The sequence below is a fragment of the Rhinolophus hipposideros genome, assembly GCF_964194185.1.
Source record: "Rhinolophus hipposideros genome assembly, chromosome: 12".
Taxonomy (NCBI): domain Eukaryota; kingdom Metazoa; phylum Chordata; class Mammalia; order Chiroptera; family Rhinolophidae; genus Rhinolophus; species Rhinolophus hipposideros.
In genome coordinates this window covers 61,194,378-61,222,310 of record NC_138058.1, presented here as the reverse complement: position 1 = coordinate 61,222,310, position 27,933 = coordinate 61,194,378, and the positions used below count along the sequence as shown (strand labels likewise).

The following is a 27,933-nucleotide window of genomic DNA, read 5'->3' as shown; positions in this document are numbered from 1 at the left end:
CCTAACTTCTGGTAGAAACCTTAACCATGCGGTAAGAGGGAAACTAAGGAATAGATATTGAAAGGACAGGTGACTGTGAGAAATGTAGAGGAGCCTGGATGAGAAGCCTCCGGAAGCCCCGGACTGGGCTAGGAGAAGTCTTCATGGCGTGGGGCGGGAGCATTCTGCTCTTTTGGTTTCTCATATGGTCACAGAAGATGGAGCAGCGGGCCCTGGGGCACAAGTGGAGAGGATCCTGGCTTCAAACCTTGTGAATGACACGTATTAATATGGGAGAGGAAAAGCAAGCTGACTTCCTGCAACACTTGAGGGGAGAGGGTGGGGTGCGTTTCCTGCATACCTGCCCCAGGAAGGACGCTGTTTGGTAGCAAGCACCAGGCCGGAGAGTGGCTGGGAGGGCCACGGCTGAGGGCTCAATTAGAGATGAGTCTCCCCTAAGCGGGGCAAGAGAGGGCGGAGGGTTATTCCCCAGTTCATGTTCCTCGCTTCCCTGGCTCAGCCTACGTATCCTGGACAAATCCCGAGGAGGGGGCATTCCTGCGGCTTCTAGCGCCCCTGCTGACCCGCGGGCCCACGAGTTAGGGGCGATCTCAGCTGTCCCCCTGAACATTCCAACAGGGGCAGGGAGTTTGGGTGGGTGGCTCCCCCCGGCGACCGCTGCAGGTGGAAAATCCGCTGCCCAGCATCTTGGGGCCACAGCCTGGGAGAAGGCGCACCTCGGGATCTGGGTTTGCGGGAAGGTGCCAGGGCCGCTGCCGGCAGAGGGCGGGAATTTGCCTGGGGCGGGGCGGGGCGGGGCGTGGGGCGGCGGCGCGGCAGTGGCGGAGGCCGGGGGCAGGGACATATTAGCATAGTCTCCGCCCCTCTCGGAGCGGCTCTGCCCAGAAACCCGGGCGGAGGCCCGCTGGGCTCACCCGGGACTCGGGCTGGGATCGTGGCTCCTGGCCCCGGCCCCCCCACGTCCGGTCCCCGTTCCCGTTCCCGCCCCGCCGGCCTCCCCCGGCCGCCGCCATCCGCTGCCGGTTGTGAATGAACGGGAGGCGCCGCCGGGGGCCGGCTGCAGGCGACGCGGCCTCGCGGGAGGCGCTCGCCCCGCGGAGATGTACGGTAAGGAGGGCTCTGCCTGCCGGCTCGCAAACTTGCAGGACAGAGACCATTGTCCCTACGCGGGGCCCCGGCGAGGCCACGGGTTGCGGACTTGGTGCCCGCTGGGCTCTTTCTGTCGCCCGGCGCGCGCGCGTCTGTGCTGCGAGGACAAAGATGCCCAGGGCCGGGGACCCTGGGGTCCTCGGAGCCCTTCGGGCTGGCGGCTTGCGGGCGCCGGGGCGGTGGGCGGTGGTCCCGGGGGCGGGGCCTTGGGTGATCGGAGCTGGGCTCTGCGGAAAGCCGATGTCCCTCGGAGCCGCCTGGACAGGCAGTGTTGGTGGAGGTGGTCGTGTGTGACAGCACTTGCAGAATTAATTAACAACAGCGGGTCGTGCTGTGGAGTTTCCAGCGGGAAGCCGGTCCGGGATTGAGGGAGACACTCGCCGCCTGGCCGAGAGGATGAGGGAGGCGGCGCCGGCGGTGCAGAGGCTGGGGAGCCAGTCCGTCCTGGAGCCTCGTCTCGCCGCACCTGGATGGACGTGGCCTCCGCCTGCCCCTGCCGCCCGTGGGACCCAGGTTCCCTAACTTCCAGATTGGCCTCCGTAGTAATGAAGGAGGAAGACGCTGCTGAGAGCTCAGAGCTGCTCTGGGTAGCCACCTTCTGGCGGTCGCCTCACCCCTCTTCCCTTCTACAACCGCCATCAATTGATGTGCAACAGTTAGCCAGACCCTCACGATGCACTGGTCTGCTTTAACACTGGCCAGGAATGTCTCTGGTTTTGGAGACAGAGTGGGTGAAGAAAATAGAGCACTTTGGGTCCCACTTTACAGCTCTAATGAGTAGAGCACTGGAGACCCAGACCAGTGTAAGAAATCAACTGCATTATAGAGCATCCAGACGCACTGAGCTGGAGAGAGAGAGAGACAGAGACAGAGACAGAGACAGAGACAGAGACACGATCCAGATAGACTTAAAACCATCTGAACCCAGGTTCTGGCAGCTCTTCTAGGGCCAGCAAAAAACGAGCTGTTCTCACCTCTCACCCCCACTGCCAGGTAGGGGCTCAGGTGGCACCTGAGGGATGAAAGTTGGGAGAAGAGCGTCTTCCCAATTTCACCCATTACTGGTGAAATTTCACCCATCAGCTGCCTCACTCTGCAAACAGACTGTCCCAAAGTTTGGTGGAGGCAGAGGAAGCTGAGACTCAGCATTCAGTGGGCCTCACTATTGAGAGTAACAGACACCCAGCCTTTTAATCAGTCTCTTTGCCTGCCCAGTTGGTAATATGTCTGCATTTCTGAACCAGGTCAAGACATCAGCAAGTCCCCTCAGCAAGTATTATTTGTCTTGGCTGGAGCAAAGGGGACAGTACGGTGGGAGGAGAGGTTGACCTCAGAGCCTGTTCTGCTGGCCATGGGGACTCTGGGGGAAGGTAACAAGGAGGTTGTGTTTTATAAGCTACGAGGTTGTGAGGTTCCCCACAGAGAGCTGTATTTTCTTAGTCTCCCTGTTTCCCCCCCTCTTCTTTACTGCAGAGTAGGCAGCCTGAAGCTGCAGATCACTTGACCAAAGCATGTGACTGCAGGGGCACCTGCAGTAGGGAAGGAGCTAGGAACCCTCGTTGTGCTAGGCCACGTCATTACATTTAGTCCCAGACAGTTTGCTAACAATCCTGAGTGTTGTGGTCTCTGTCTGCCTCTGTTGTATGAAGCAAGTCAAGGAAGAGTTGGGTGGTACAGAACGGTGAACTGGGGAGCCAACATATCTGGGTACTATTTTCACACATACTATAGCTTTTTATTTCTCTTTTATAATATGATTTTATTCCTCCAGATGCAAACAGAGATGGTACTTACCCCTGAAAGATTCATACATTATAATGAAGGAATCCTCTGGGCAGTTGCCTGCAGCAAAGGAAATGCTGGTTGGGAGATTATTATTGGGTCTTCCTTAATACAAAACCTTGTCTTTGGAGGTGTGAGAGGGAGCCCACTCTTGAAGGGGCTCGTTGGCCTGGATTTTAGTATTTTCTTGACTTTCATGAAAAGAAAGGGTCTGTATATACTGCTAATCATTCCTTCCCAGAAGTCAATAGAGTGATGAAAAAAGTTGTGGGTAGGGAAATTGGGAAGTCATAGAATCATAGACTTCTTGCATTTTGTTCTTATTTTTCCATAGTTTCCAAGTGACTTGTCCAAGGTGACACAGTTAGATGGAACAGGGCAAAAAGCAAACTGGGGCCTTCTAGGTCAGTGCACCCCCCAAGCCTTGGGTAAAAACGCATTTGGAAAATGCCACCAGGGATTTTGTTAACTGATGGACAGCAAGGCCCCTGTGTAGAGCCAAAAGTCACCTCCAAGCTTTAGGTAAAGGTGTCCCTCTACCTCTCATCTTGGTGACTTGCTTCATTATGAATTCCTGTAATCTAACTCCTGTCCCCCTCTCAGCTGCTTGGTGATCCTGGAAGGTCTTCGCCTTCCCTCTTTGCCCCTCCTCACCTTACCTCTGGCCCTGACAACTCAGCCTTCCTGTGTCCTCAGTTTCCTCCGTCTTCTTCTGCCTGTGGTGGAAGAGGGGCCCCCTGTCTTTGTGAGAGGACACAGTGCTATCTGGGACAGAAGGAATCCTAGACCTGGGGTCTGCTCATCTGAACCCAAGGGCCAGGTCATGGCTATGTGACCTTAGGCAAGTGGGGTCGCCTCTGGGAATTATATGTCAGTAGAAATGGTGAGACTCCCATTTACTTTCCAGGTCTGTTGTGAGCCTCAAAGCTGGGCACTGGCTGTGACAGTGCGTCCTAAGAGGATCTTCACTCACAAGTCGACTGCTCAAGAGCCTGGCCCCTTCTGGTGGTCTTGGCCCTTTATCCTTTTTCTCTTTGCCAGCTTCTGAAGATGCCTGTTTGTGCCGCTTCCCACCCCACCTTCAACACACAAATCACCTTGACCTAGCTAGTCACTCAAGCCACTGAACTGCTTCTCGCTTTTCCTTCACCACACTCACCCCAGCTGCCTCCTCACCACTCACTCATTCCTAAACCCCAGTCCTTTTCTGGAAATGGCTCTCCAAAAGGGCACAAGTGACTTCCCACAATTGTGTTTATACCTATGAACACATATTGACAAGGGACCTGGAAAAATAAAAGCACTGGGGTAGGAAATTTGTGGTCAAATTCTCAGCAAAAATGGATTCTCATTTGTTTTTCTTTGTGTCAGAATTGTGTAACTAGAAGTTTCCCTATTTCTCTCTCCTGAGATGGAGTCATTAGTGTTCCTTCCTAGGAGCGTCCCACTTACCCACTGAGGTGAGGCAGAGCTCTCTGAGAAATGCTACCCTCCAGAATTACGGCTGCAGCCATGAAGAACATTGGAAAGGATTTCCCCAGAACCACAGTCTGTGTGGCCAACCTCACTGAAACAAAAGCTGCTCTGACCAATGCCCCCTCACCTCTCTGGGGATAGGTGCTGCCTCATCCCCAATATACACCTTTCTCGTGCTTTCTGATTGAGAACGCTGACTGTAGGGAACATGGCGATGAAATACATCTTTCTGTAAATGTGCAGCACAGAGCACACGAGTGTGTGACTTGAGTGAGGTGGAGAAACTGCAGAGCGGACTCCGGACTCCCTCCCGAGGTGCAAAGGCTCACCCTTGCAGAAAGTTCCTTGGTCCTGCTGCTCTCATCGCAGGGGACTCTCACAACCTCTCTCTCTCTCTCTCTCTCTCTCTCTCTCTCTCTCTCTCTCTCTCTCTCTCTCACTTCCCCCCAACTCCTTTATTCCACCTAAGATGGGGGTGAGGTGAGTAGAGCCTGTTTTCTCTCTCTTGCTGCTCATAGTTCAGTGAATTCAAGCAGCTGTAGTTGTCTTCTTGTGCATAAATAAAAATGAAACGTCCATATCATTTGAGAGAAATTTGGAGACGAGAGAAGGGGAAAAAAAACCATCCACAATCCTACCCACTAAAACCAACCTTTTATATTGTTATATAAATTGCTACTAGGATTTTTGTGCTTGCCTGCTTTTGCCCTTTCTTTTCTCCTTCTTGCCTGATCCTGGCTGTGTTCACCCAGGCATGATGGCGAAGGAGCAGCAGGGAGCCCCTTAGCCTGACTCTGCCCTCAGATAAACTTGGCCCTGACCCTTTCTGATTCTGTTTCCTTGCTCAACAAAGGTGACAATGTACACCTCACTGCAGAGATGAATCAGAGAGAGAGCTGTCCCCACTTTCTCCTTCCCTTTCTTCAACTCTCTCTTTCCTCTCTGTTTCTTAATTAAAAAAAAAAAAGGCAAAAATAAAAACTTATGTCCCATAAGCTTAATAACAGTGCTTGTGAAACTGTTCATTGTAGCAAACAAAAGGAAAAATCTGATATAAAAAGCATCTTGCCCCCATTCCCGTAGTCATCCAATCCTTCCAGAAAAATCCAGAAAACACAGTAACCTATAAACAAGTATAACTGCTTTTACTGTTTTGATATTTTTCCTTCCATATGTTTGTTTATGCAGTTGGAATTATTCATTTTACATAATTTTGTATTCTATTTTTTTTCTATTTAACATTAGAATATAAGCATTCTCCCCAAGTTAATAAAAACTTGCTGGCTGCCATTTTTAATGACTATGTGATGTATAATTTCATTATTGTACATTTAGTTTATACAAAAATATTCAATATCATAATCCTGGGAAGAGTACTTAGTGCCCAAAACTTTCTCTAAATTTTCTACTATTTCCCTATGCTGTAGCCCTCCAAATGTGTTGATGAAAGTATATAAACATTTTAAAGGTTTGTTATATATTGTCAGATTATTTTCAATTTGTATCAATTACACTCCAACCAGCTATTATGAGAGTGCCTATCTTCCTATATTCCCAAAAAGCGTTAAATATTGAGATTTTTTTTCCATAATCTTCACTAATTTTCTAGAAATTATATCATCTTAACTTGTATTCTTTATTACTAGTGATTAAACATTTCCTGTATTTTTTAACCATTTGAATTTTAGTGAATGGTCATATGAGTATGAGTGCTTTATTTATTGAGGCTATTAACCATTTGCCTGTCATTTGCTTTATGTTTTGTGTTTTGAAGGAAAATAGACATAAACAATCAACTATTTGTGGAGTGCCAGCTATATATACTACACAGGGCATCATGGGTGATACAAAAGTGTATAGAAGTCCTTTCCATGAAGAACATTACAATTTCAGTGGGAAAACATGCAACAAAAATTAAGTGATACAAAGAGATGAAACTGCACAGTTTTTTTGCAAGGTGGAATGGAGTAACTCACCAAAGGTTCAGCCAGCAATATCTTAAAGTGGAAGAGACCACTGCGAGGTGGACCCATTTGGGAGGACTTCAGGAGAGAGCGGACATTTGTGTGGGGTTGTGAGGCTGGGTGGTGAAGGGAAAAAGGGCGGGCCAGGTAGAGGCACCAGTGTGGGTGCATGGAGGTGGGGAATAGAGGACCTGTCCAGCGAGAGTTAGGGGAGGGAAGTACCTGGGCTTGAGGCAGAGTTTAGGTGGAAAATTATGTGATGGAGAAGGAGATTATGTCGGGATAAGGAGTTTTCATGTATCCCAGTGAGCGGTAGAAGCCCTTGAAGATTGTAAACTATCGAAGGGCTGGTTTGCTCAAGTGATGTTTTAGGGAAATGAAGTGGGGAACACTGTGCAGAATGGGTGTGGGAGGTGGGGGAGAAGTGAAAATAAAGAAAAGCGGAGGAGATATCAGCCATAGGTGGTAGCCTAAGGAGTGAGAAAGCTTTGGACTAGTTACAATTGTGCATATGCAGTGAAAGACGTTTGCCCCATAAAAAAAAGCACTAGGACCGGGTGGGTGGATGGGAGGGATTGGGGTGGGGGATAAGGTGAATTGAAAGTTTCTTTTAAACATTCCCTTGGTACATAAAGTGTGGGTTATATAAGCAGATATAGAAAATAATATATTTTGAAATAGGTGTTAAATTACCTAGAGTTGTAAATTTATTATAATCTAACTTGTTCTAAAGAGGATTGGGGGCATATATTTAATGTATACCCCCGTACTACAATAAGTTAAGGGATCAAAGCAAAGAAAATCTGAGAGTAAAACAGAAAAGCCAAGAATAAAGTTATTTCAGGGAAAAAAATGCGTGCCAGTAGGCTGTGTTGCAAATTCAGTTTTGAGCTTCTTGTAGGCCAAAAAAGAGGGGGGAAATCACTTGCAAGACTCATAGCATCTATAATTTTTTTTAAATACAGTTGCCTAGGACATAGACAGCTTTTTGAGATGCTAAGATCTGAGAGACATTCCTCCCCGCACTCCTCCTGAAAGAGGAGTATTTTAAAAATATTGGTCTAAATTAGATTTTTCTTTTAAAAATATAATTCCCTTAATCTGCTCTATATCACTTTGTAGAGTAGGAAGGTTCAAATGCAAGTCTGTGGGTTCTGATTCCTCACTTTGAAATTGCCACCAGCTCTGCTCTTGGCTTCCTTCCGCGTTTGCCGTGAGCCAGGACTCTGAGGCTCTGGCCCCCGTCATAGCTGTGGTTGTCATTTCTCCTTCCTCGATGATGGTGTCTTCTGAGAGTTTGCCAAGGAAGCTGCTCCTGCTTCATAATCAGGGGAGGCTGTCTGGTCACTCTCGTTCGTGCATAGCCACTTGTCACAGCCTCGTGTTTCTTTTGTTCGTGTCCCCACTAGCCCATCAGCCCTAGGACAGCAGGGAGCTCATTTCTCTTGTGCCCTATTCCCTAGAACACTGCCTAGAACAGAGTTGGTGCTCCAAAACCTTGTCTGATGGATGAATCCTGAAGTAGATGTCATTTTTAAAATGTACCTTTTTCTAACTTCTGACCCTGGACATATTTTGTCCTCAATTTGTCATGAATAACAATGCAATTACTATTATTTTAGCTTCCATTTGTTGGGCACTATTATGTGCCAAACAGTCTTCAAAGCAATTTTTATGTATTAACTGATTTCATCTTCCTCAAACTCTATGAGTTACGGATTATTATTCTCATTTTAGAAAGGAGAAAACAGAGGCACTGAGAGGTGTAGTAACCTGGCCATGGCGGCACAGTTTTGTGACAGGGCTAGGATTTGAACCTAGGCATTCTAGCTCCAACATGTGAACTCGTTCTCCCTCTTACACTGCATTCCCTAGAATATTCTGAATGTTCCGGAGAATACAAAGCTTTCCTTTGCAGAGCTCACTGTACATAGACTCACATGTTAATTTGGGAAGAGCAGGAAAGCATAGGACAGGGCTGAACTGAGAGGGACATGCCTTATCTGTGGTTCCAGGCCAATCAGGGAGCTTTCAGTTCTGGAGCTTTCAGTTCTATGCCTCTTAGGATCCTTCCTCTTCTTCTATGACTGTTTTGCTTTGTCAAAGAGAAAAGAGGCCCCTGGAAGAAACTTGGGGAACTAAATGAGGATAGATAAATAAGAGAGGAGCCCAGAGAGCAAGTAGGTGAGGGTGGAAGACAGAATGCATGAGTCAATGATGATATGTGAAACAAGGAAGCTTGGACATACATCTTAGAGAGAGAGAGAGAGAGAGAGAGAGAGAGAGAGAGAGAGAGAGAGAGAGAGAGCAGCTGTCACAACCAACAGAGTCACACACACGCCTGGCTTAGCAGTCTTCTTAAAGATGTATTCCATGGTCCATGCTTGGCGTGGAGGAGAGCAAAAACTGGGGACCTTCTGTAGCAGCAGGAGCCTCTGCTTCTCTAATAGTTTGGCTGTGAATGGAAACGTCTTCCCTACATTTTCAGATCCAGCCAGCCTGGATGCAGCGATCGCTGCCTCTACAAGGTGGCGTTAGGACCGAGCTGTGTGTGTGAGAGAGGTATGGTGGTCCACCTCCCAGATGGCCACTTTGTAGCCACAGAACCCTAGAAAGTTAGTTTTTCTCTCTCTGAGCCCATTCCCTCCCCTGTAAAATGGGAGGAATTAGTCTGCCTTGCATAATGAGGGGTCAAATGAGATAATGCCTACATACATGTATTTATATTACAGAACAGTGTACCTAGGAAACGTGATATCACCATCCAAGCAGTTTTTATGGATATTTGTGGGGCGTGCCCACACCCTCTCCAGAAACATTGACAATCCTTGCGTACAAGGATGAGCATGTCATATGAAGACTGTGTTTGTTAGACTCCTTAGACACAAGGGTCTGATAATAAGAATGTAAAAGCAGGGAGCTGTTGTAATATTGGTGAGCTGGGCACCTGCCTCTGTGAAGTCTGCTGCTAGACTGGGCCCCTGAGAGGGGGCAACCGCAATGCTGATAATGCTGAACACTTTCTTGCCTCCTAGAGGACCATCTGCAGGTTGGCATTCCATAGCAGTGTCCCTCCCGTCCCTGCATCGGGAAGATGATAAACTCTCATAGACTGCAAAGAGGGCAGACATGACATCTTTATATTTAGGTCCTTATACGAGGCTAAATTCATATGCATTACTAACACTTAGCAGTGTTTATTCCATGTCACTCTACTCATTATCTCAATTCAGAATAACATTTTGGAAGTGAGTGTCATTATTTCTATGGTTGAGCCAAGCACAGAGATACAGAAGTCCAATGATTTGCCCAAGGTCACGCAGCTGGTGGAAGTCTGTTCTCTCCATGTTTCCTAAACATGGGGTCCTTCACGTGAGATTAAAACACTGCTTTTGTACCTGATGGCAGTTTCACATACCTTATGCCAAGCAGCAAATTTCACTACAAGAGAAGAATTCCAAACTGAATATTTTAGTAGATGTCACATAGTTTAGTTGTGGCTTTCCAGCTAGGAATATGGGTGCCTCAGCAGGCACCCATACAGACTTATAAGCCAAGTGCCCTAACGCACATCCTGTGGTCAAAGGCGTCCTGGGTTCAAAGTCTAACTTTCTCATTACCTTCCAGAAGGACCCAGAAAAAGTCAAGCATCCATGAACCAGGAGTCTCAGATTCTTAGCTCCAAGCTCCATCATAACTATTCAGAAAGACTCCATGTCCCAACTTTCCATTTAAGTGGATAATACTTGAAATAACGTTTATAAATCTGATTAGAAGAATCCCTAAATTACAAGAACAGGATCTCTTAGCAAGGCACTGCTTGCAATAAAGGGATGCATTTCCAGCCCCTCCTCACTGCTCACGACTTGTACAGGAAGGATGCTTCTAGAGCAGAAGCGTGCAAGATGGATGCTGAGAAAACCCCCGAGCTCTGCAGCCTCCTGCCAAGCCTTCTCTGTGTCCCCAACTGTATCCTATACTTTGATGTTATTTGTGTCATTTATTTGTCACACTGAATGTTACTTATTTCCTTGTATACTAGATCTGTGAACCTCTTGAGGGTACAACATCTAGTTTAATCATCTTTGTTTTTCCTAGCATCTAGCAGAGATCTTTGGTATGCAGTAAGAGCTCAAATGTTTGCTTTGAACTATAAAATAATTATATGTGTCATTCATACTTCCATATACAAATGTAACAGCCCATGTTTCCAAGGTACCAGTGGTAGTGAGCTGGGAAATCTCAGAAGGAACTCTGTAGTGATAGCAACAACATTTCATCATCTTGGTATGTCTTCCCACATTGATTATGCTTCTGTACAGGATGTAGAATACGCCAGAATATGACCATTTGGCTTTTTCTCTAGACTGCGATGGTGTTAGTCATGAGACTTCACCTGTTGGCCTACCTGCTGAGATGGTGATGGCAGGTAGAGCCATTCTCACATATTTCCTCCTTGGTTTGGGAAGCTCAGAATGAATGCTACAATCTTTTTCTTCATAAAGGAAGGTCACTTAGTGATACAATTGTGGGTCAATATTTTGATTTCCATTCATATTGTTTGTGCATTATTCTTTCACAAAACCAGCAAAATGAAAAAATGACCCTTTGAAGCAAAGGCCATTAAATGTCTGTTTCTCACTGAGGGGAAGCATTGGTCAGAATGTTCCTGGATCAAACACTATGCAGGCATATGCGCCTTCAGTCTCCCAGCTGGATGGAGTGTGGGGAAACTGGGTAGAAAAGCAGGGATGCTGGCCTTGGTTGCGGGTTATATACAGACAGAGTAGAAGAGGGGGAAAAATAACAGTCTTTCCAGTTTCCATCAGACTCCTGAAAGTACCTTGTCCGACTAGCAGTCTTGAGCCCAGCGGCTGGTAAATTCTGTAAACATGTCTGCTGTCTTGAGAGGTTTCGCCCCTAGGAGAAGAGGATAGAACTGCTAGGAATGCCCTCTTCTCCCCCAGACAACGCTACCAGGGAAGAACAGGGCTGAGTGTCCTGGCGAGGAGCAGGCAGTGCTGGGCGTCATACAGTGTTTTCCTTCTGCTTTATCAAGGACATTCATTCTGCTCTGGGAGGGAGAGTTGGCCATCAGGACTGATTCAGACTCTGCTGCTGTGTGAACTTGGGCAAGATTCTCAACCTCCCTCGGGTTTAATGTCACCATCTGTACATTGGGAGAGCTGGGCTGGATGGTCTTTAAGAGTTTTCCAGTTCTTTCATCTGCCAGTGGCTCCGTCCTGTGAGTGAGACAGCAGAGGGGGGCAGGGGTATCTACAGCAGGAGTTTTCAAAAGATCTGGGTGGGATTGTGGGCACTGTGACCTCCAGTGCTTTATGTAACCTGGCTATGCGTCCTTCCATTTCCTCATTGGGAAGACCGGGATGCTGATCCTTTTGTTCCCTCAAACAGCGTCTGTCCTGGGATTCTGTTGAATGGGATGGTGTGCTGACACGTATGCTGGGGTCAGAAGGCGGGGATAAGAGCTGAGCTGTATGCCTTCCCAGTGCTGGGCTCTCTAATTCTTGCTTTAATTAAGTTCACATTTCACAAAAACCCTGTGTGGTAGGTGTTCCTCTCCCCTCCCCGATTTTCAGATAATGAGAATAAAGTCCAAAGAAGTTAAAGACCTTGTACAAGTCAGCCAGCTCATTAAGTGGCATGGCTTAGAAGAGAACCAGGCCTGTTTTAGTCCAACGCTGTCCTATTCCATCTGGATGCTCATTCCAAACACCCTTATTAATTGGAAGACATCAAAATTTAAAACTTTTGTGCACCAAAGGACACTATCAACAGAGTGATAAGGCAACCCACAGAATGGGAGAAAAGTTTTGTATATTATGTATCTAATAAGGGATTACTATCCAGAATATACAAAGAATGCCTGCAACTCAACAACAGAAACTTGATTGAGAAAATGGGCAAAAGACTTGAATAGACATTTCTTCAAAGAAGAGGTACAGGTGGCTAACAAGTGCAGGACAAATTATTAGAGAAATGCAAATTAAAATCACCATGATATATTATTTCATATCCATTTGGATGACAATTATCAAAAAAAAACACAGAAAATAAGCAAATATTGGCAAGGATGTGGAGAAATTGGAACCCTTGGGCACCACTGGTAGGAATGTAAAATGGTACAGCCACAGTGGAAAACAATATGGCAGTTCCTCAAAAAATTAAAAATAGAATTACCAGATGATCCAGTAATTCCACTTCTGGGTATATACCAAAAGAAGTGAAAACAGGACCTCAAAAAGATATGGGTACACCCACAATCACAGCATTATTCAAAATAGCCCAAAGTGGACGCGACCAAAGTGCCCATGGACAGATAAATAGATAAGCAAAGTGTGACACACACACACACACACACACACACACACACTGGACATTTATTCAGCCTTACACATGGATGAACCCTGAGGACATTATGCTAAGTGACATAAATAAAGCAGACACAAAAGGACAAATATTCTATGATTCCAATTATATGAGGTAACTAAAGTAGTCAAATTCATACAGACAGAAAGTAGCATAGAAGTTACCAGGGGCTGGGGAGAAGGAGAATGGAGTGGTTGGTTAGTGGGGACTAAAGAGTGTCAGTTTTGTAAGATGAAAATGCATTTTTGAGATGAACAGTGGAAATTCTTGCACAACAATGTGAATGTACTTAATGCCACTGAGTTGTACACTTAAAATGGTTAAATGGTAAATTTTGTGTTATGTATATTTTACTACAATTTTCTTAAAGTTTTTACACACACACACACACACACACACACACACACGACACACCATTATCAGAATTGATCATACCTTTCATCAATGGCATAAATCAGGTTGGGTTGATGACCTAGCCTTAGGCTAAGGCTAGGTCAAGGTTAAAGAATAATCACCTTATTACTTACAATAATCACCTTGATTATTCTTCAAGGTTAAAGAATAGTCACCTTATTACTTCGGGGTGTATATAAAGAGGAGACCCAGAAACTGACATCATCATATTCTTTGGATCTCTGGAAAACTGCTACTCAAATTAAGAATGTCATTAAAGTACCATTTTTCGAAAGAAAGAAAATTCATATCAAGATTGAGAGCATGTCTGTTACTGCATTTCATGAAAGTGCCTGGAGGAATGATGATTAAATTTGGAGGCTATATTACGGATGGTCTGAGTTAATGGCAAACGTGTATTCACCTTGGTGTGGGGTGCGTCTGAAGGAGTTACTCATGGTCCTGAGCAGTGAAAATGAGGTACCATGAGAGATCCATTGTGACTGCCAGTGGGCAGAGACGTGCAAGACATACTCCACAGAAGAAAGTAAGCAGGGAATTCAGATGTCAGCCCTAACCAAACCACAAGGGTTGGTGCCTTAAATTGCAGGTTGATTTTGGATTGAGTTGCCTCTCACTCCGGTAATTCTAAATGGCCTTTTCTGAGGTGAGCAGCAACAAGCTTTATTTATTTACAACAAAGCTAATGCCACATCAGGGAGCCACCCTATAATCAATGCATGTGTACTGACCCGAAAAAAAAACCACTAGAACAGGAACAGTGGTTGTTTCTGGGTGATAGGACCACAGATGATTTTTAAATTTTCTTTTAAAAAATATTTTGTACTTTTCACATTTTGTACAGTGAGCACACGTATTTTAATGGCAGAACGTAAGTAAATATAATTAAAAGTGGCTTTCATCATCAAAGACCGTGGAGAGTTATCTAGAATTTTCTAATTATGTTTTAGAATTGCTTATGCAAGAAGACATGCAAAAACAAATCTATGATGATAGAAATCAGAAATTTCATAATGGCTGGGTGAGGGGATTGGCTGGAAAGAGAGCTTTTTGAGGGGATGCGAACTGTCCTATGTCTTGTGTAGGTGGCGGTTACACCGTGTATGAACAATTGTCAGAACTCAAGGCGCTGAACTCTTAAGACCTGTGCCTCTATTGCATGTTAATTATATTGCAGTAAGACAGTAGGAAACCCAGGAAAAGAAGAAAACATGCATGCAAACAATCGCAGGTCTGTTTTGCATCGCTGGCAAGCCAAGTGCTAGAGGACAGCCAAGGACTTGTGCCAGCCGACACCAGGGCTCTTACCCAAGACAGTCCCGCACCCGAGTAACAGTGCTCATTGAGAACTGCCGGTCGGGCACATGCTGCTACACAACTTATGTGCTGAGCAGAGAGCAGAGGAAGCCGACCCAGGAAGTCCAGCCCGGCCTTGGCAGCCGGGAGGCTGATGATGCCGGCTGGGCAGTGGGCAGAGGGCTCGTAAAGAGGGCCATCTGCTGCTAAGGCCTTTGAGGCATTGCTGACTGGAATGGAACTTTCAATGATGGAACAAAGCCCGCTTTACCAGGCCTGCAGCAGCATCTCAGCACCACCTCCAGCAGGACTGATGGCTGAGCAGGACTGGGCGTGTGTGCAGGACTGATTTTTCCATTTCCTCTCGGGGCTTTTGTGACCTCGCTGCCCACAGTGATGTCATGCTCCTAAGAATACATAGCCTTTAATGGCCTTGTTATTTACCTGTTTCTTAATAATGTGCTGGCTAGTGACATTGCTACACTAAGACCTATATATCTCCCTGGCTAAAAATGGATTTCTTTTTTTCCCTAATGGCACAGTGAAGTGAATAAATCTCAGTGTCTCCTTTGCAGCCCAGGGGTTACATGTGAAGACCCTGGAGTCACACGTCCTGTGTTTGAATCCCAGCTCTCCCCCGTAACAGCCGTGTGACTTTGGATGAGTTACTTAACTGAGCGAAGCCTCATTTTCCTCATCTGTAAAGGGGACAATAGACCCCTCCTCAGTGTTGTTGGGAGGATTAAATAAAATAATGCATTCAAACCCCTTTACCGGAGAACTTAATGTTAGCTGGTGTTGATATTAACAGGAGAGATCAGAATGTATATTTTGCTATCAACAGATCCTTTTAAATGACAACACAGCAGTAACAGGGCCCAGGATCTGCTGCAGAGAACGCATGCTCCTCTCCTCATTTAGAAAGCTTTTGAAGGCGCTCTCCCTTCCAGCTGGCTGTCTGCTTTCAGAGACCCCACTCAGCTGAGCTGCTTTCTGGCTCCGTCTGTCTGCTTTTTGCTTCTTGCAGTGGGCAGAACCTGCTTACCTGAGGGACTTTCTTCCTTATGCAGGTGTATCCAGAACACTCATGCGCACTGAAACTGCTTCATTAGAAATGGGTCTTGGCTGTGCCCAGCCTCCGGCTTACTTGGCATTTCTTGACCGCCTCAACCTCGTAGTACTTGTTTTGCATTTTTTGCTGAATTCTCGTGCTTGCTCCTGATTCTGTTCTGCATTTTAAAAATGTTGCTTCTGAAATTTTCCTCTGGCACCAAGACCACCCTGGTCCTGGCTTTACATTTGAGCAGTTCTGGGCATGGTGCCTGTTTTGTGTTCTGGCACCACTGCTCATGCTGTGACAGACTCTCTGATTATAGACTTGGACTTTTGAATGATTGATCTTGGATTCTTAGCCTTTAAGAGTCTGCAGTTGAAATCTGTTAGCTGGTCTGTATATTTAAAGCTCTCACACTTGCTCTCAATCAGTTTGGCTCCATAACAATGACGCTTCTTCTGGTTTCTATATTTGATACTGTGTGTTCATTTGGAAAGCTGGAGGTGAGTAACCGTGCTTTTTATAGGCTGCCTGGTGACCACAGTAGAAAAATAGGCCTATTGTGGGAATGGGGAAAGCATAAATGTGTTATAAATCTTAAATCCTGATTTCTAGCTCTTAGCTCCAAACTTAAACCAAATTGCCAGTGAAATTTCCAACACTGGCAACAATTTCCATATTGTTTACATGTGACAGATTCTACTTTCTGTGCTGAGAGCTTTGAGGGCAGACGTTATTTATTGGAAGGTTTTTTACCCCTATAGTTCATATGTACTTAAAATATAAATCAAATGCCTTGATGTGCTGAGTAGAAGGTATTCTGATGGATGAATTTCAGATGAATGAATTTCCACTCTGAGCTCAGAACAACCTACAGAGAGATACATATATAAGCATTAAGTTTTTCCCCTCTTCCTTCTCATTTATTGGGATCCCCTGGGCTTAAAAGGCCCACAAAGTACTTCCTTCCATAAATCTAACCAACACACTACTGATGCTGACAAACACTGTTTATAAAGTGAGTACCAACTAAGTTATGAAATAAAATACCAACAGTGCTTTGTTAACGGTAATTCTGTCATCAAAGCTACAAAATGCATCTAGTGTCCTAAGGCCACACTTAGCAGAAGGAATCAGGGCCCCCTCAGAAGTTCACTGGCCCAGGGGCCTGCGCCTGCCAAAGCAATGGGCCCGCTGTGATCGGTGCAGAGACAAGCATTATTTCTCTTGTGTAATAAATGATTCATGTAATATTTCATGCTGCTTCTAAACCAGAAGCTGAGATTACGCCTCTCCTCTTCCCTTAATAGTCATTCCCCACTTAACCCACACTATTTGAGATTCCAGTGTCACCTCTCTACTGAAAACGTGTCCACAAGGTCACCCGTGGAGGCCTGATTGCCGAGCCCAAGGCCTTCCCTTTCTTCTCAGATCTCACTATTTTTCTCTCTTGACCCTTTTCCCTCCCTGAAACTCCCCTCCCCCTGTGACACGGTGCCTCTGGATCTCATCTCCCTCGGTGGTTATGGGCCTCGATTATGGGCAGATGCTCTGAGGTTCTGTCATTCCCATGTCTCTAAACGTCTCCCCTAGAAAGCCCCGCCACTGGCTGTTCAGCTCTGCATTCTCTGATGACACTCATTATGAAGGGAGGGAGAGGGACGGACGGGGTTTAGCCTGCATTTAGGGCACCTCATCTCTGGTCCTCTCCCCTGATCCCAGATGTCGTCACTCGGCTCTGGGGCAAGTGAGACCCCAATCACAAGCCTGTGCTTTCTTTCTAACTTCCCTTGTCACTTACCTACCACTTCACTGGGGCTGGAGGCTGAATACGCCTCACCCGCCCACGTCCCACACTCACCCAGTGTGACTCCCCCACGTTTGTCACACCACCAAATGGACACTTCTAGTCCCGGGCTGGGTGTTGCTCCTTTTCCAAGGTAGTCCCATTCTTTGTGGCCTCCTGGGAGGGTCAGACCACGCTCCATCTGTCTATCTACTGGAAGCAGATTCCTTACACATTCTAAGGCACAGTAAAAGGTGATCATGGCTGTTATTTAGTATAATGACACTGTCCCCTCTTGGCCTGGCATGGAGGGGGGCATTTCACCATGGCCCCGACCTAGTGCTCCAGCTTCCTTAACACTGCCCTAGAAAGACGAGCCCACTGACTTCTCTCTAAAGACTCCCTTTCACTCGGCTCCTCTAAGCTTCTGCTGATGCTGTTCCCACTACCTGGAATACCCACCCCTTCTCTTCTTTGTCAGCGTGTTATCTGTGCCTAATTTCTACTGGGAAGCATCTATATAGAAATGACCCCTCCACCCTCTGAAATCACAGCACATTGGCTCTCTGACTCAAGTGACACTTGAATTTCCTTTCATAATGGCTGCTTGAGCGCGTGCCCAAGGGGACAGGCATTCTATTTCTTTTCATCTTCCTCTATGTCTAATGTACTCAATGCATTTGTATGACATGCATGCGTGTGTGCATGAATAAATGAAATGATTTCCAGGTCTTTAATCAGCTCCAGCATGACCGAAGCTGAGCAAGTACAGAAAACTGTGGGTGTGTGTGTTTTAAACTCCTGGATTCCAAATCTTTGAACAGAAAAGTATTCCCTTCAGATTTTATGAGGCATTTTATCCTGAAGGGAAAATGGGATAAACATTCAAAATTATATTTCTTTTAAATAAAATGAGTAATACATACAATATTTTTGTTGGGGGAGGAAAAATCAAATAAAAACTAAAGCTCTAAGTCACAGCTGTCCAGGAGAACTTTCTGCAATGTAAATGTTTTACATCTGCATGTCCGATATGGTGGCGTTACCCACGTGTGGCTGCTGAATATATAACATGTGGCTAGTGTGTCCGAAGAACTGAATTTAAAATTGCATTTATTTAACCAGAGTTGACTAGTGGCTACCTCGTCCCCTCATCCCTAGGCCCCCAGCTCCACTTCCCACACTGGACCTGACCACTGGTAACCCTGCATTTTTTATCTCTATGGCTCTTTCTTTGCGCTTAACAAACTATTTTATACACTTACTTACACACATGCCAAGTTTGTTTGGCCTGTGAGTGTTTCAAACAAATGGTATCATGCCACACATGTTCTGCAGCTTCCTTTTTGATTGACAATACGTTTGGAGAACTATTGGGGCAGTACTCATAGCTCTGCTTTATTCATTTCAGCTGCTACATAGCGTCCATTGCATGGAGGTTCCCTGGTTTATTTAGCCAATCCCCTATCGATGGACATTTAAGTTGTTTCCAAACAAAGCCATCAGTCCATTCTTGCGTGCTTCCCTGTGCAATGAGCAGCTACTGAGAACAGGATTTCTGAACCAACGAGAGGAAAGGGGTCCATATTCCACCTGTAGTTCTCCCCATACTGGTTCTCCAGGACCCTGCATGGGGTGGCAGAGGGGGTTGGGGAATTGGGGGGTGGATTGGTCAGGGCTGCCGTGCTGCACTAGCCCCTGTGTCTGAGATGGTCCTGGGGAGCTGTTATTGTTATTTATTTCTGTCAGAAGCTAGGCATCCATCCATTCTACTCTGGGCATCCAGAGTAGAAGCTGGGCTCTACTCTCATCTTTGTTTTCACTCCCCGTGCAAGAGGCTGAAACCTAGATTTTATCACACAGGCTATGATGAGCTCTGCAAATGCTGACACGTTAATCACAGTCTGAAGATGACAGACATACACAGCCTGCATCTGCAAGCTGAGTTCAATGCAGACTTGAAGGAACACTGGAATGTTCTGTGCCTCGTTATTTATTAAGTTAGATTTCTCAAGCCACATTCATTCTACCCATTTTGGGGCACAAATATAAGAGAACTGGGTTTAAAGACCCATATATTTACTAGCATTTGATATTGGGTGTTGAGCAAGGAGTAAAACAAAGGTTCGTGATATGATCTATACCAAGTCACTTTTTAAACGAGGCAAGGGAGACCCAGGCCTCAGGAATGGCCAGGAGTCAGTGTAAATTAAAGTGAAAAGAAAAGCCATTGCCTGCTTGTGGTGGCCAATGTACCTTAGCCAATGCTTTTCTTTTTCCTAATCTCAAAGCATGCTAAAATAAAAATTATTAAAGATTCCATGCCAAGATTTTTTCCCAGTGGTGATTTTAAAATTCAACCTTGCAAGAATTAGTGATGGCTGAGCTGGGATCAAAAATGGAAGAGGATAAAATGGTGCATATCAGGTAACATCCTTTAAATTAGAAATGTAACCAACCCCCACAGGGGTGAGGGGTGGGGAGAAAAAGAGATGTCCCCCCACAGCCAGGAGTGGGAATGGGCCATTGTCCCACAAAGAACTGAGGAAAGGAGAAAGGAGTAAAAGTGAGGACAGGAAGCGGAAGAGAGGTTCAGAGGGAACAGACCCTGATACTTAGGCTTCCAGACAAGCAAAATTAGGGGGGGAAATTGGAACTATCCATGGAGCATCCGAGGAAATGAAAACAAAGGAGAAAATTCACTGTTGTTTGGTACTCAAATGGGTCAAGCTGTTTTCCCCACATCCCGGTCCTAATTTAATAATGATTTTCGTGGTTTGGGCCATACTGCAGATAGAATTTTGTATATAGAACTTGCTCATTAAACACTCCACCCTAGGAATTTTTCCATGATGTCACAGTCTTCCACAGTATGCCAGTGAGGTTTGCACTTAAATTATTTATTCAAAATACATTTCAGCCAGTTGGCTAAGTTTCACTTAGAGTTCCTTTGTTTACAAACATTATGGTGAGAGTGTATGCTGGGCCTATGATTAGTGGACACCTGGAAAATCGAGTGCTGGTGCTGGAAGCTCCATTGTTTTCCCTCCAGATTGTTAATCAGCCTTTCAGTGCATTGATTTTACTGGGCCGTTTCCAGTCTCTGGCTCCAATTTGCCTTCTTTCTCCTGGCTGATCTCAAGCCTTGCACATCACTCTGGTGATGTGACGTCATTGATGCTGTCACCCCACAGTGGTGGGATGAGTTTCTAATCCAGTTTCCAGGGACAGTGTGGCTAGTTAAGTGCCATTGGAGGGGAGGGGGGGGATGCCATTTTTGTTACCATGTCCAAGCTTTGGACTTCCCCCTTTCTCTATGTCCTGTCATTCACAACTGTGGGTTGTCCTTACTCAGGTGTGGCTCATCTGACCCTTTTCTCTTTTGCCACCGTGCTGGCTCTCACGCTCATTCTCCTAGGCCTTGGTACCTGGTCCTTTTCTTGCTGGCCCTTCTTCTCCAGTTCTCTCTAAACTCAAATTCAACTGGCCATATGACTCTTGATTGGTCTTCCTAATACACTCTTCCCATCCTCTCACACCTCCTTTTTAACAAACCCTCAAGTTACCCCACCACCACCACCACCTACAGGATAAAGACTGAGCCATTACCTGGGCAGTCAGAGCTGAGACTGTGGCCTTAGCACTCCCGACTGCTGCCTGGATCACCTCTCCATCTACACTCAGCCATTTCCTGTCCCTGAAGAGGCCGTCCAGACTCTTGAGTCTTAAAAATATTCATACCTTTTGATTCAGTTTCTGGAATCTATTCTGGAACCTGAAATAATTCAGAAAGTGAAAAATGCTTTCATGTATATACACTCATTCCAGCATTATTTTTAATCGCATGAAAAAGTAAACAAGATAAATGTCAAATAATATGGAAAAGGTTCGGTAAATTATTACAGATCTTCTCAATGGAATTTTAAGCCACAATAACAATGATAATTATGATGACAATTCAGCAACAGGACAAATGCATATGAAATAGGACGGAGGAACCAGAGAGCTCACATTTATGGAGCGCCTACTGTGTACCAGCTCGTGCTGGTACTTTGCTCCTCTCCCACAGGCCAGGAAACCCACAGAGGGATTAGATCACCTGTTGGAGGTCACAGACCTCATAGTCCCAGTTTTGCTTAATCCTAAAGCAAAACTGTATGTTACGATATAATGCAATTCCTCTGTGGCGTGTTCACCTACTAGGTCCACATCCATCAAGGCTCTGCCTGAATCCTACCTCCCCTGAGAGTCTTCCTTAACCAACCCAGCCTAAGCAGCCTATATTCTCTTTTGAGCCACCACAACACAGGAAACTTTCCATGATAAATGTCAGTCTACCCAGGCTGGCTTATATTTTATTTATTGATTGTGCCTTTTCTCTCCACCTAGACTATCAGAGCCCTAAAAGCAGACCTGTGTGTCTTATGAACACTTCATGTCCCCAGGCAGCCCTTGGCATAGCATGGGTCCAGAATAGGTACTCAGTATCTGTGTGGCAAACCTTGTTTCTCCCTCCAGTGGCAGCCAACCTAGTGTGTGGGGCTGGCTGGTCACTCAAAGGGGTGGTGGGAGAGACTCTGGCATGAGGCTGGCTCTTGTGCCCCCACGAGCAGATCAAAGTTCCATATCAAGGTCCTCTGCCAAAGGTCCTCGACTCAAAGGAAGGTTCTTTGCCTTTGTTATATGCCAACGTTTAAATAACTTCTGATTATGAAATATGGATTTTCAGGTAGTTACAAAGAAATGTCTTGGGAGAGCCCATGCCTTCACCCAGCCTCCCCCAATGTCAACATTGTATAACTATAGTTCAACATCAATGCCAGGAAAGTGATACTGGTACAATCCACAGAGCAGGTTCAGATTCATCATTAGTTATATGTAACTTTTTTAAAATAATTCAATTTAGAAATTATCTTTTTACTATAATACTTGAGCACATTTTCTTCATACCCCTGCCTAAATATTTACTCTCACTTCAACTCTTTAGACACCATTGCTCTGAAGTCAAAGGGCCTCCCTTGCTCTGTTCCTGACTCTGTTCCTTGCTCTCTGTGTGATCTTGGGCAAATTAACTAACTTCTCTGAGTTTTGGTTTTCTCATCTGAAAGTGACAATACTAACCTTATGGGATTCTTTTTTTAAGTGTAAAGTGCTTAAGTTAGGCACATAGTATAATAGGCACTCAGGAAATGTCAGTGTTTTATTTCTACCTTCTTGCTACATGGAAAACCCTCTTTTTCTCACAATCCAATGGGATCTTTTCTCTTTGAATTAATGTTCAAGATTAGCATCCTCTGACCCTTTCTCAACCCATCTCTAGTTACCTCAGCAATCCTGCTCTGTGTATGTGTGACTTTTAATTAGTATACTTCTGATGATATGTTCCATGTTCCTGTTAATACATTTTCATTCTATTTTTACCCATCAGCAAACAACATAAGGTATTTGAGAGCAGACAGCTCAGTGCTTTAAGTTCCACAAGTCAACATCCTCGATAAGAGCCTAGGTTTGGTGCCATCTGTAAAACAAGGATAATTTATCAACCTTGTAGACTTTGGGTGAAGATTAAACGAGTGAATGCAGGCAAAACACTTAGCCTGGCACAGACAAGCTGCCGCCATGGTACGCGATGGCAGCCCTTTAGTGGTGTTTCCCCCGGGAGCTTGTCCTTGGGCGTCTGATAGGCAATGTCTGTCTACCTGGATTTGGACTTTGATTTCTTAACAGCTGTCTGTGCTTCCCAAGCCAAGTATTAAATAAAACCAAAAGACTTTAAGGGCCATTCTTGCTCTGAAATTCTATTTTATTCTATGCTGCCTTCTCTCTCCTAAGGTGGGAATGAAATTTCAATAATAGTTATCACAATAATACCAATGATAAGAGCTAATCATTTTTGAGGGCTTATTATATGCCAAGAACAGTTCTAAGAACTTGCTTGTGTTAATTTGTCTAGACTGCATCACAACCCTATGAAGTAAATTCTGTTATCCCCATTTTGCAGATGAGTAGCTGGAGGCACAGAGACTTGAATACCTTGCCTAAGTTTGTATAGCTTGTGAGAGCTGGAACTGGGGTGGGGAGCCAGGCTGTCTGGCTCCTGATGAGAGTTGGAATAAATTTTTTCCTTTTGTTAGTATTTGCAAGAGACAAGCAATGGAAAAACATTCTGTTTATTTTTATCTATTACTTGTTTGACGAGCAATAAATACCAAAGCTCAGGGAAGCTTACAGTTAGTAAATAATTGAAGCCTTGACATTCAATCAATTGGACACATTTCTCTCTTTTTACATCCCCATCCTCAATTAAGATGGCAGTCAGATTAACCAAGATTGGCCAGAAAGCAGTGAGTGGAGCGCAGCGCTCTGAAAGGTCAGGCTACTGACAGCTACTGGTTTGTCTGTAAATTCAGACTCGCACTGGTCCAGACCATCTCCCTAGGGAGAATTCAGCTGCTGTTTAATTCCACTTCCAATAAAATCTGTCTGGAAACTTGGACTCTGCCTCATTCCCCAAGTTCATCTTCCTCAGCACCTTCTCTTGGTCTCTTCAATCACGAATCTGCCTCCCTCAACAAAAGACAGGTCCTGACCCCTGTAGACGCCCCCTGCACTCCTCCTATCTCACAGTCACACAGAGCCATCTGACTTCTTATCACCAATAAAACAAAACCAGGCTCTCCCCACACGATCACTGGCTCTAATTACCAAGGGCAAATGGCCGCAGCATTCAGAATAATGAAAAATTGGAAACACTAATGGGAAATGATTAAATAAATCAGGGTCTGGTCGAAAGAGGGAATAGTAAGTGGCCATTAAAATGAGGTTCTGAAAAAATATTTACAAGGTAGATGCTCACAGTATAAGAAAAAGAAAATAGGTTTTAACATGATACTGTATGATCCCAATTTTATGCATATATTTTTAAAATACGCATAAACACAGAAACAAAAACTAGAGCAAATACACTAGAATTTTAATAGTTAATCATAAGTAGAGTGATTATAAGTGATGTTTACCTTCATTTTTATTTTTTCCTATTTTGCAAACTTATACACATGAGCATGTATTCCTTTTAAAATCAGAAATAAGGAAAAAAGGAAAAAGAAAAAAGGGAACCTTTTTCGTTTTCTTAAAATTTTCCCCTGTGAAGGGCTGTTGATTTTTGTTTTCATGGATTGACCAGTACTTACCATCTCTCTCCACCCCTAGAGATCCAGCTCAGGTCTTGCCTCTTCCAGGAAGCCTTCCTGGACTCATCAAACTCCCAGAAATTTCTTCAGTTGTATGGACTCTTTAGTCTCATTGTGCCATAATCAACTTTAAGTGTGTGTGTGTGTGTGTGTGTGTGTGTGTGTGTGTGTAGTGTCCTCAATAGGGAGTAAATTTTTTGATGGTAGAACCTATATATTTTTAACTTCTTCCTCTTCTGCACCCCACCTAGCAGGTACTGTGCAAACTGCTGAGGTTCAGTTAACATCAGCGGGACCCAACGCCTGGTCCTTACCAAAGGCACTTGAGTCTGACGCCCCTTTCTCTCTGAACTTTGTTCTGTTTCCTTCAATTCATTTGAAATGGGTGTCTGTGCCTTTGGCCCTGGGTTAAATTTTATTGTAAATTGTTTACAAAGAATTCAGTTTGCTTTGGTAGGGACGATCAAGTCCAGCCCTTGCCTTTACAAGGGGATTGTAAGGCTAAGAAAATAAATATGAACTATTTTGAGCATAAAGGCATTTTTCTTGGTGAATGGGGATAATGGCATTGATGTTTATAAAAAGGAAACCAAGGGCTAGGAAAGGAGGTGACTTCCCTGGGTCTCACGCTGATCAAAGGCGTCACGCGTCATGCCAGCTTTCCTCGAGTCCTGCTGGGCTCAGGATACTGTACCAAGGTCAGAAGAAAATGAGACCTGAGGAATTTACAGTTTATCTGCGGGGGAAGAAACATGAGTCACTGAAATAACCTAGCCCAAGCACGTGGTGGTAGAAGATTGTATCAGGTAAAATGGTGCAAAAGACATGCAGCTGTCAGCTGGCAGAGGGGAAAGTAATGCCTAGAGTGGGGGGTATTATTAACTGAGGGCTTCCTAGGAGGACTCAGCAAGTGCCAGAGTCTGCCAGGCCCGCCAGTGTGAGGATTTAAAGGCCCCAGGCCCATGGCTCTGACTCCTGCCCCTTCACCATCTCTCACTTCTGCCCAGTCCCTGTCACCTGAACTTCCTCTTCGCACTGTGCGGCTCCCCACTGCTGGATGGCTCCCCCATCTGCTTGTCCTCTGACCTCCCAGCCCATCTCACATTGGACTCTGATGTGGTCTCTGGCTGCTGGACAGAGGCTGTTCTGGGGACACAGCATGAACGAGAGGCTACCTGCAGTGGAGAAAGGACATGAAGATGGAACCCCACCCCTCATATTTCCCCCTTTACGGGGCATCCCTCGTTGAATGCTAAATTAAAGGGCTGACATGTAATGTAATGGTGAGCCATGCTAACTGCTTGACTGTGAAGCAAATTAAATCAAGCAAAGAGTTGCTTTAAAACTACATATAGAATGCACTGAAGCAAGGAGACTGGCCAAGTGGCATTTACAAGGACTGGATCTCAGATGTCCATAAAATGTCCTAGTGACAGTGGCTATGGCAAAGGAGAGCACAGGATGACCCTGAGAAATTGTTGAGGATTTATGTTTGGGACTGTGATAGGAGAATTAGGGGAGCTTGATGGCAGACACATACATGCTGTGTGGCCTTGGGCAGAACATTAAACCTCTCTGATCCTGCTTTATCTGTAAAATGAGAACGCCTTAGTGGTTGTTATGAGAATCGTATGAGATATTTGTAAAGTACTTGACATAGTGCTTAGCACAGATCAGTCGAGGAAACAGGAGCAGGCAAGCAGAACAAAGAGAAACAGGGCTGCAAGTGCGTAAGAGTTATGGGGACACAGATGCTGCTGGTGGACCAGGTGAGAGCTCCAGAGTCCATGGAGGCTGCCAGCAGCCGTGAGATCTGCCGTCACATGCTTGGCAGGTGAAGAGCTGGACCAGGGCTTCTCACTGGCTGTGTACCCGAATCACAGCGAAACATCTCTGGCATCTCTTCAGAGACGCAAGGGTGACTCTGAGCAGTCAGGGCTGGCTGTAACCACAGGCTAACCCCTGACTGCAGGCTACCCGCTGCGGAAAGCTCCCCCTTCTTGGATAGAGATTGGCCCCAGTGAGCCCAGCCTTGAGAGCCGTAGGTGATGGCTGCCCCAGAAGGCAGGCTGGGCAGGATTCAGAACTGAAGCCCACGGTCCTCAGGAACATTCCCCTGAGGTCCTCCTCGGAGAACTGTCTTGCAAGCACCTGCAGGTCTCCAGGAACTTACCTTCTAGTGGAGGAGACAGAGTGTAGACATACATGATAGGTGTCGGTTGGTAAAATGTTATTGAAGAGAAATAGACTAGGGATAGAAAATCAAAGGAGAATAGTGATCAGGGCAGTTCTCCACAGTGAAGTGGCATTAGGCAGACACAGTAGGGTCCTGAGTGTGGGAGCCCGGCGGCTGCAGGGAAGGACATTCAAGATGGGGAATACTAAGTGGGGGCCAAGGCAGGACGTATGAGGAGGCCCCTGCAGCTGGGGCAGAGCCTCTGGGGCGGTCTAATCATTCTTAGAGTTTTAAACTTGGAGGAAGCCACTGAAATCTTGTCATTGGACACTCTGTTAATCCCCACCGAGGTGAGTTTTCAGTAACCAGAGCAGCTACATACTAGTCAGGTTGGTCATATCACGTTGCCCTCTCTAACTTAAAATAGCTATAAAAATATTAGTGACAGAAGAGGATGTTTCATAAATTTACTTTCAGTGTCCCACATTTGGATCTGCCAGACGTGGTCCCCAGAGAGTAAGAGAGGGGAGAGAGCTCTCTCTCTTAGGAATAAAAGGACTCAGAATTGAAAAGTTTCTTTTATAGGCACAGGGCTGTGAGTTAAAGCTGCACCTTCTATATACCAACAACAAGAATAAATACCATCAGAAGCAAGATTTTAAAAATATATAAAAATGTATCACAATCTTCGGTAACAATGCAACTGTTTTCTATTTCTTTTCAGTGTGTTCTATTCTTTGTTTTTCTTCTCCCGGCCTAGTTGTGACTACTTTGAATTCAGCTTCTGGTTAGAAGCTTTCTCCGGGTGCCTGTGGCTCTGTCACCTCCTGAGCTGCTGTGGCACCGGAGACCAGGGTCCCCTGACCAATCCCTTCTGCTCCTTGCCTTATCAGAGAGGCCTTTTTTTTATCTCCTGTGTGAGGCTCTGATTACCTACCCAGGAAGTGTGCAGTACTGTTCCTGGCTCTCTGCCCTCTGGCTGAGATCCCAAAAATCACTTCCATCTAAATTGGAGCAGATAAGATGGCAAAGTAATAGCTTTAAGTTTATTTCCTCAGTGATCCTTTCTGTTTCTTTCCTCCAATCAGGTTCTGGTCAGCTATATGGCTTTACAGTTACCCTCAGACGAGGGCCTAACTAGGCCTTCCCAGAGTGCCACCTCTAGGAAGCTACTCCTGGCACCCCCAACTAAGAGTCCCACAGCACCCCCATGCCCCAGCAACCCTGGGCCTGGCCTCTGTCCAGCGTGGGACCCC

At 45.5% G+C, this 27,933-nt stretch overlaps 1 protein-coding gene across 1 annotated transcript in view; it reads left to right on the top strand.

Moving 5' to 3' along the window:
• The first annotated feature begins 867 nt into the window (after positions 1–867).
• EFR3B (EFR3 homolog B) overlaps positions 868–27,933 on the top strand; it is an 80,155-nt gene continuing 53,089 nt past the window's right edge. Inside the window, exon 1 of the mRNA XM_081069624.1 lies at positions 868–1,107. Coding sequence (XP_080925750.1) covers positions 1,101–1,107 — 7 coding nt within the window. The 5' untranslated portion in view covers positions 868–1,100. The remainder of the gene's footprint in view (positions 1,108–27,933) is intronic.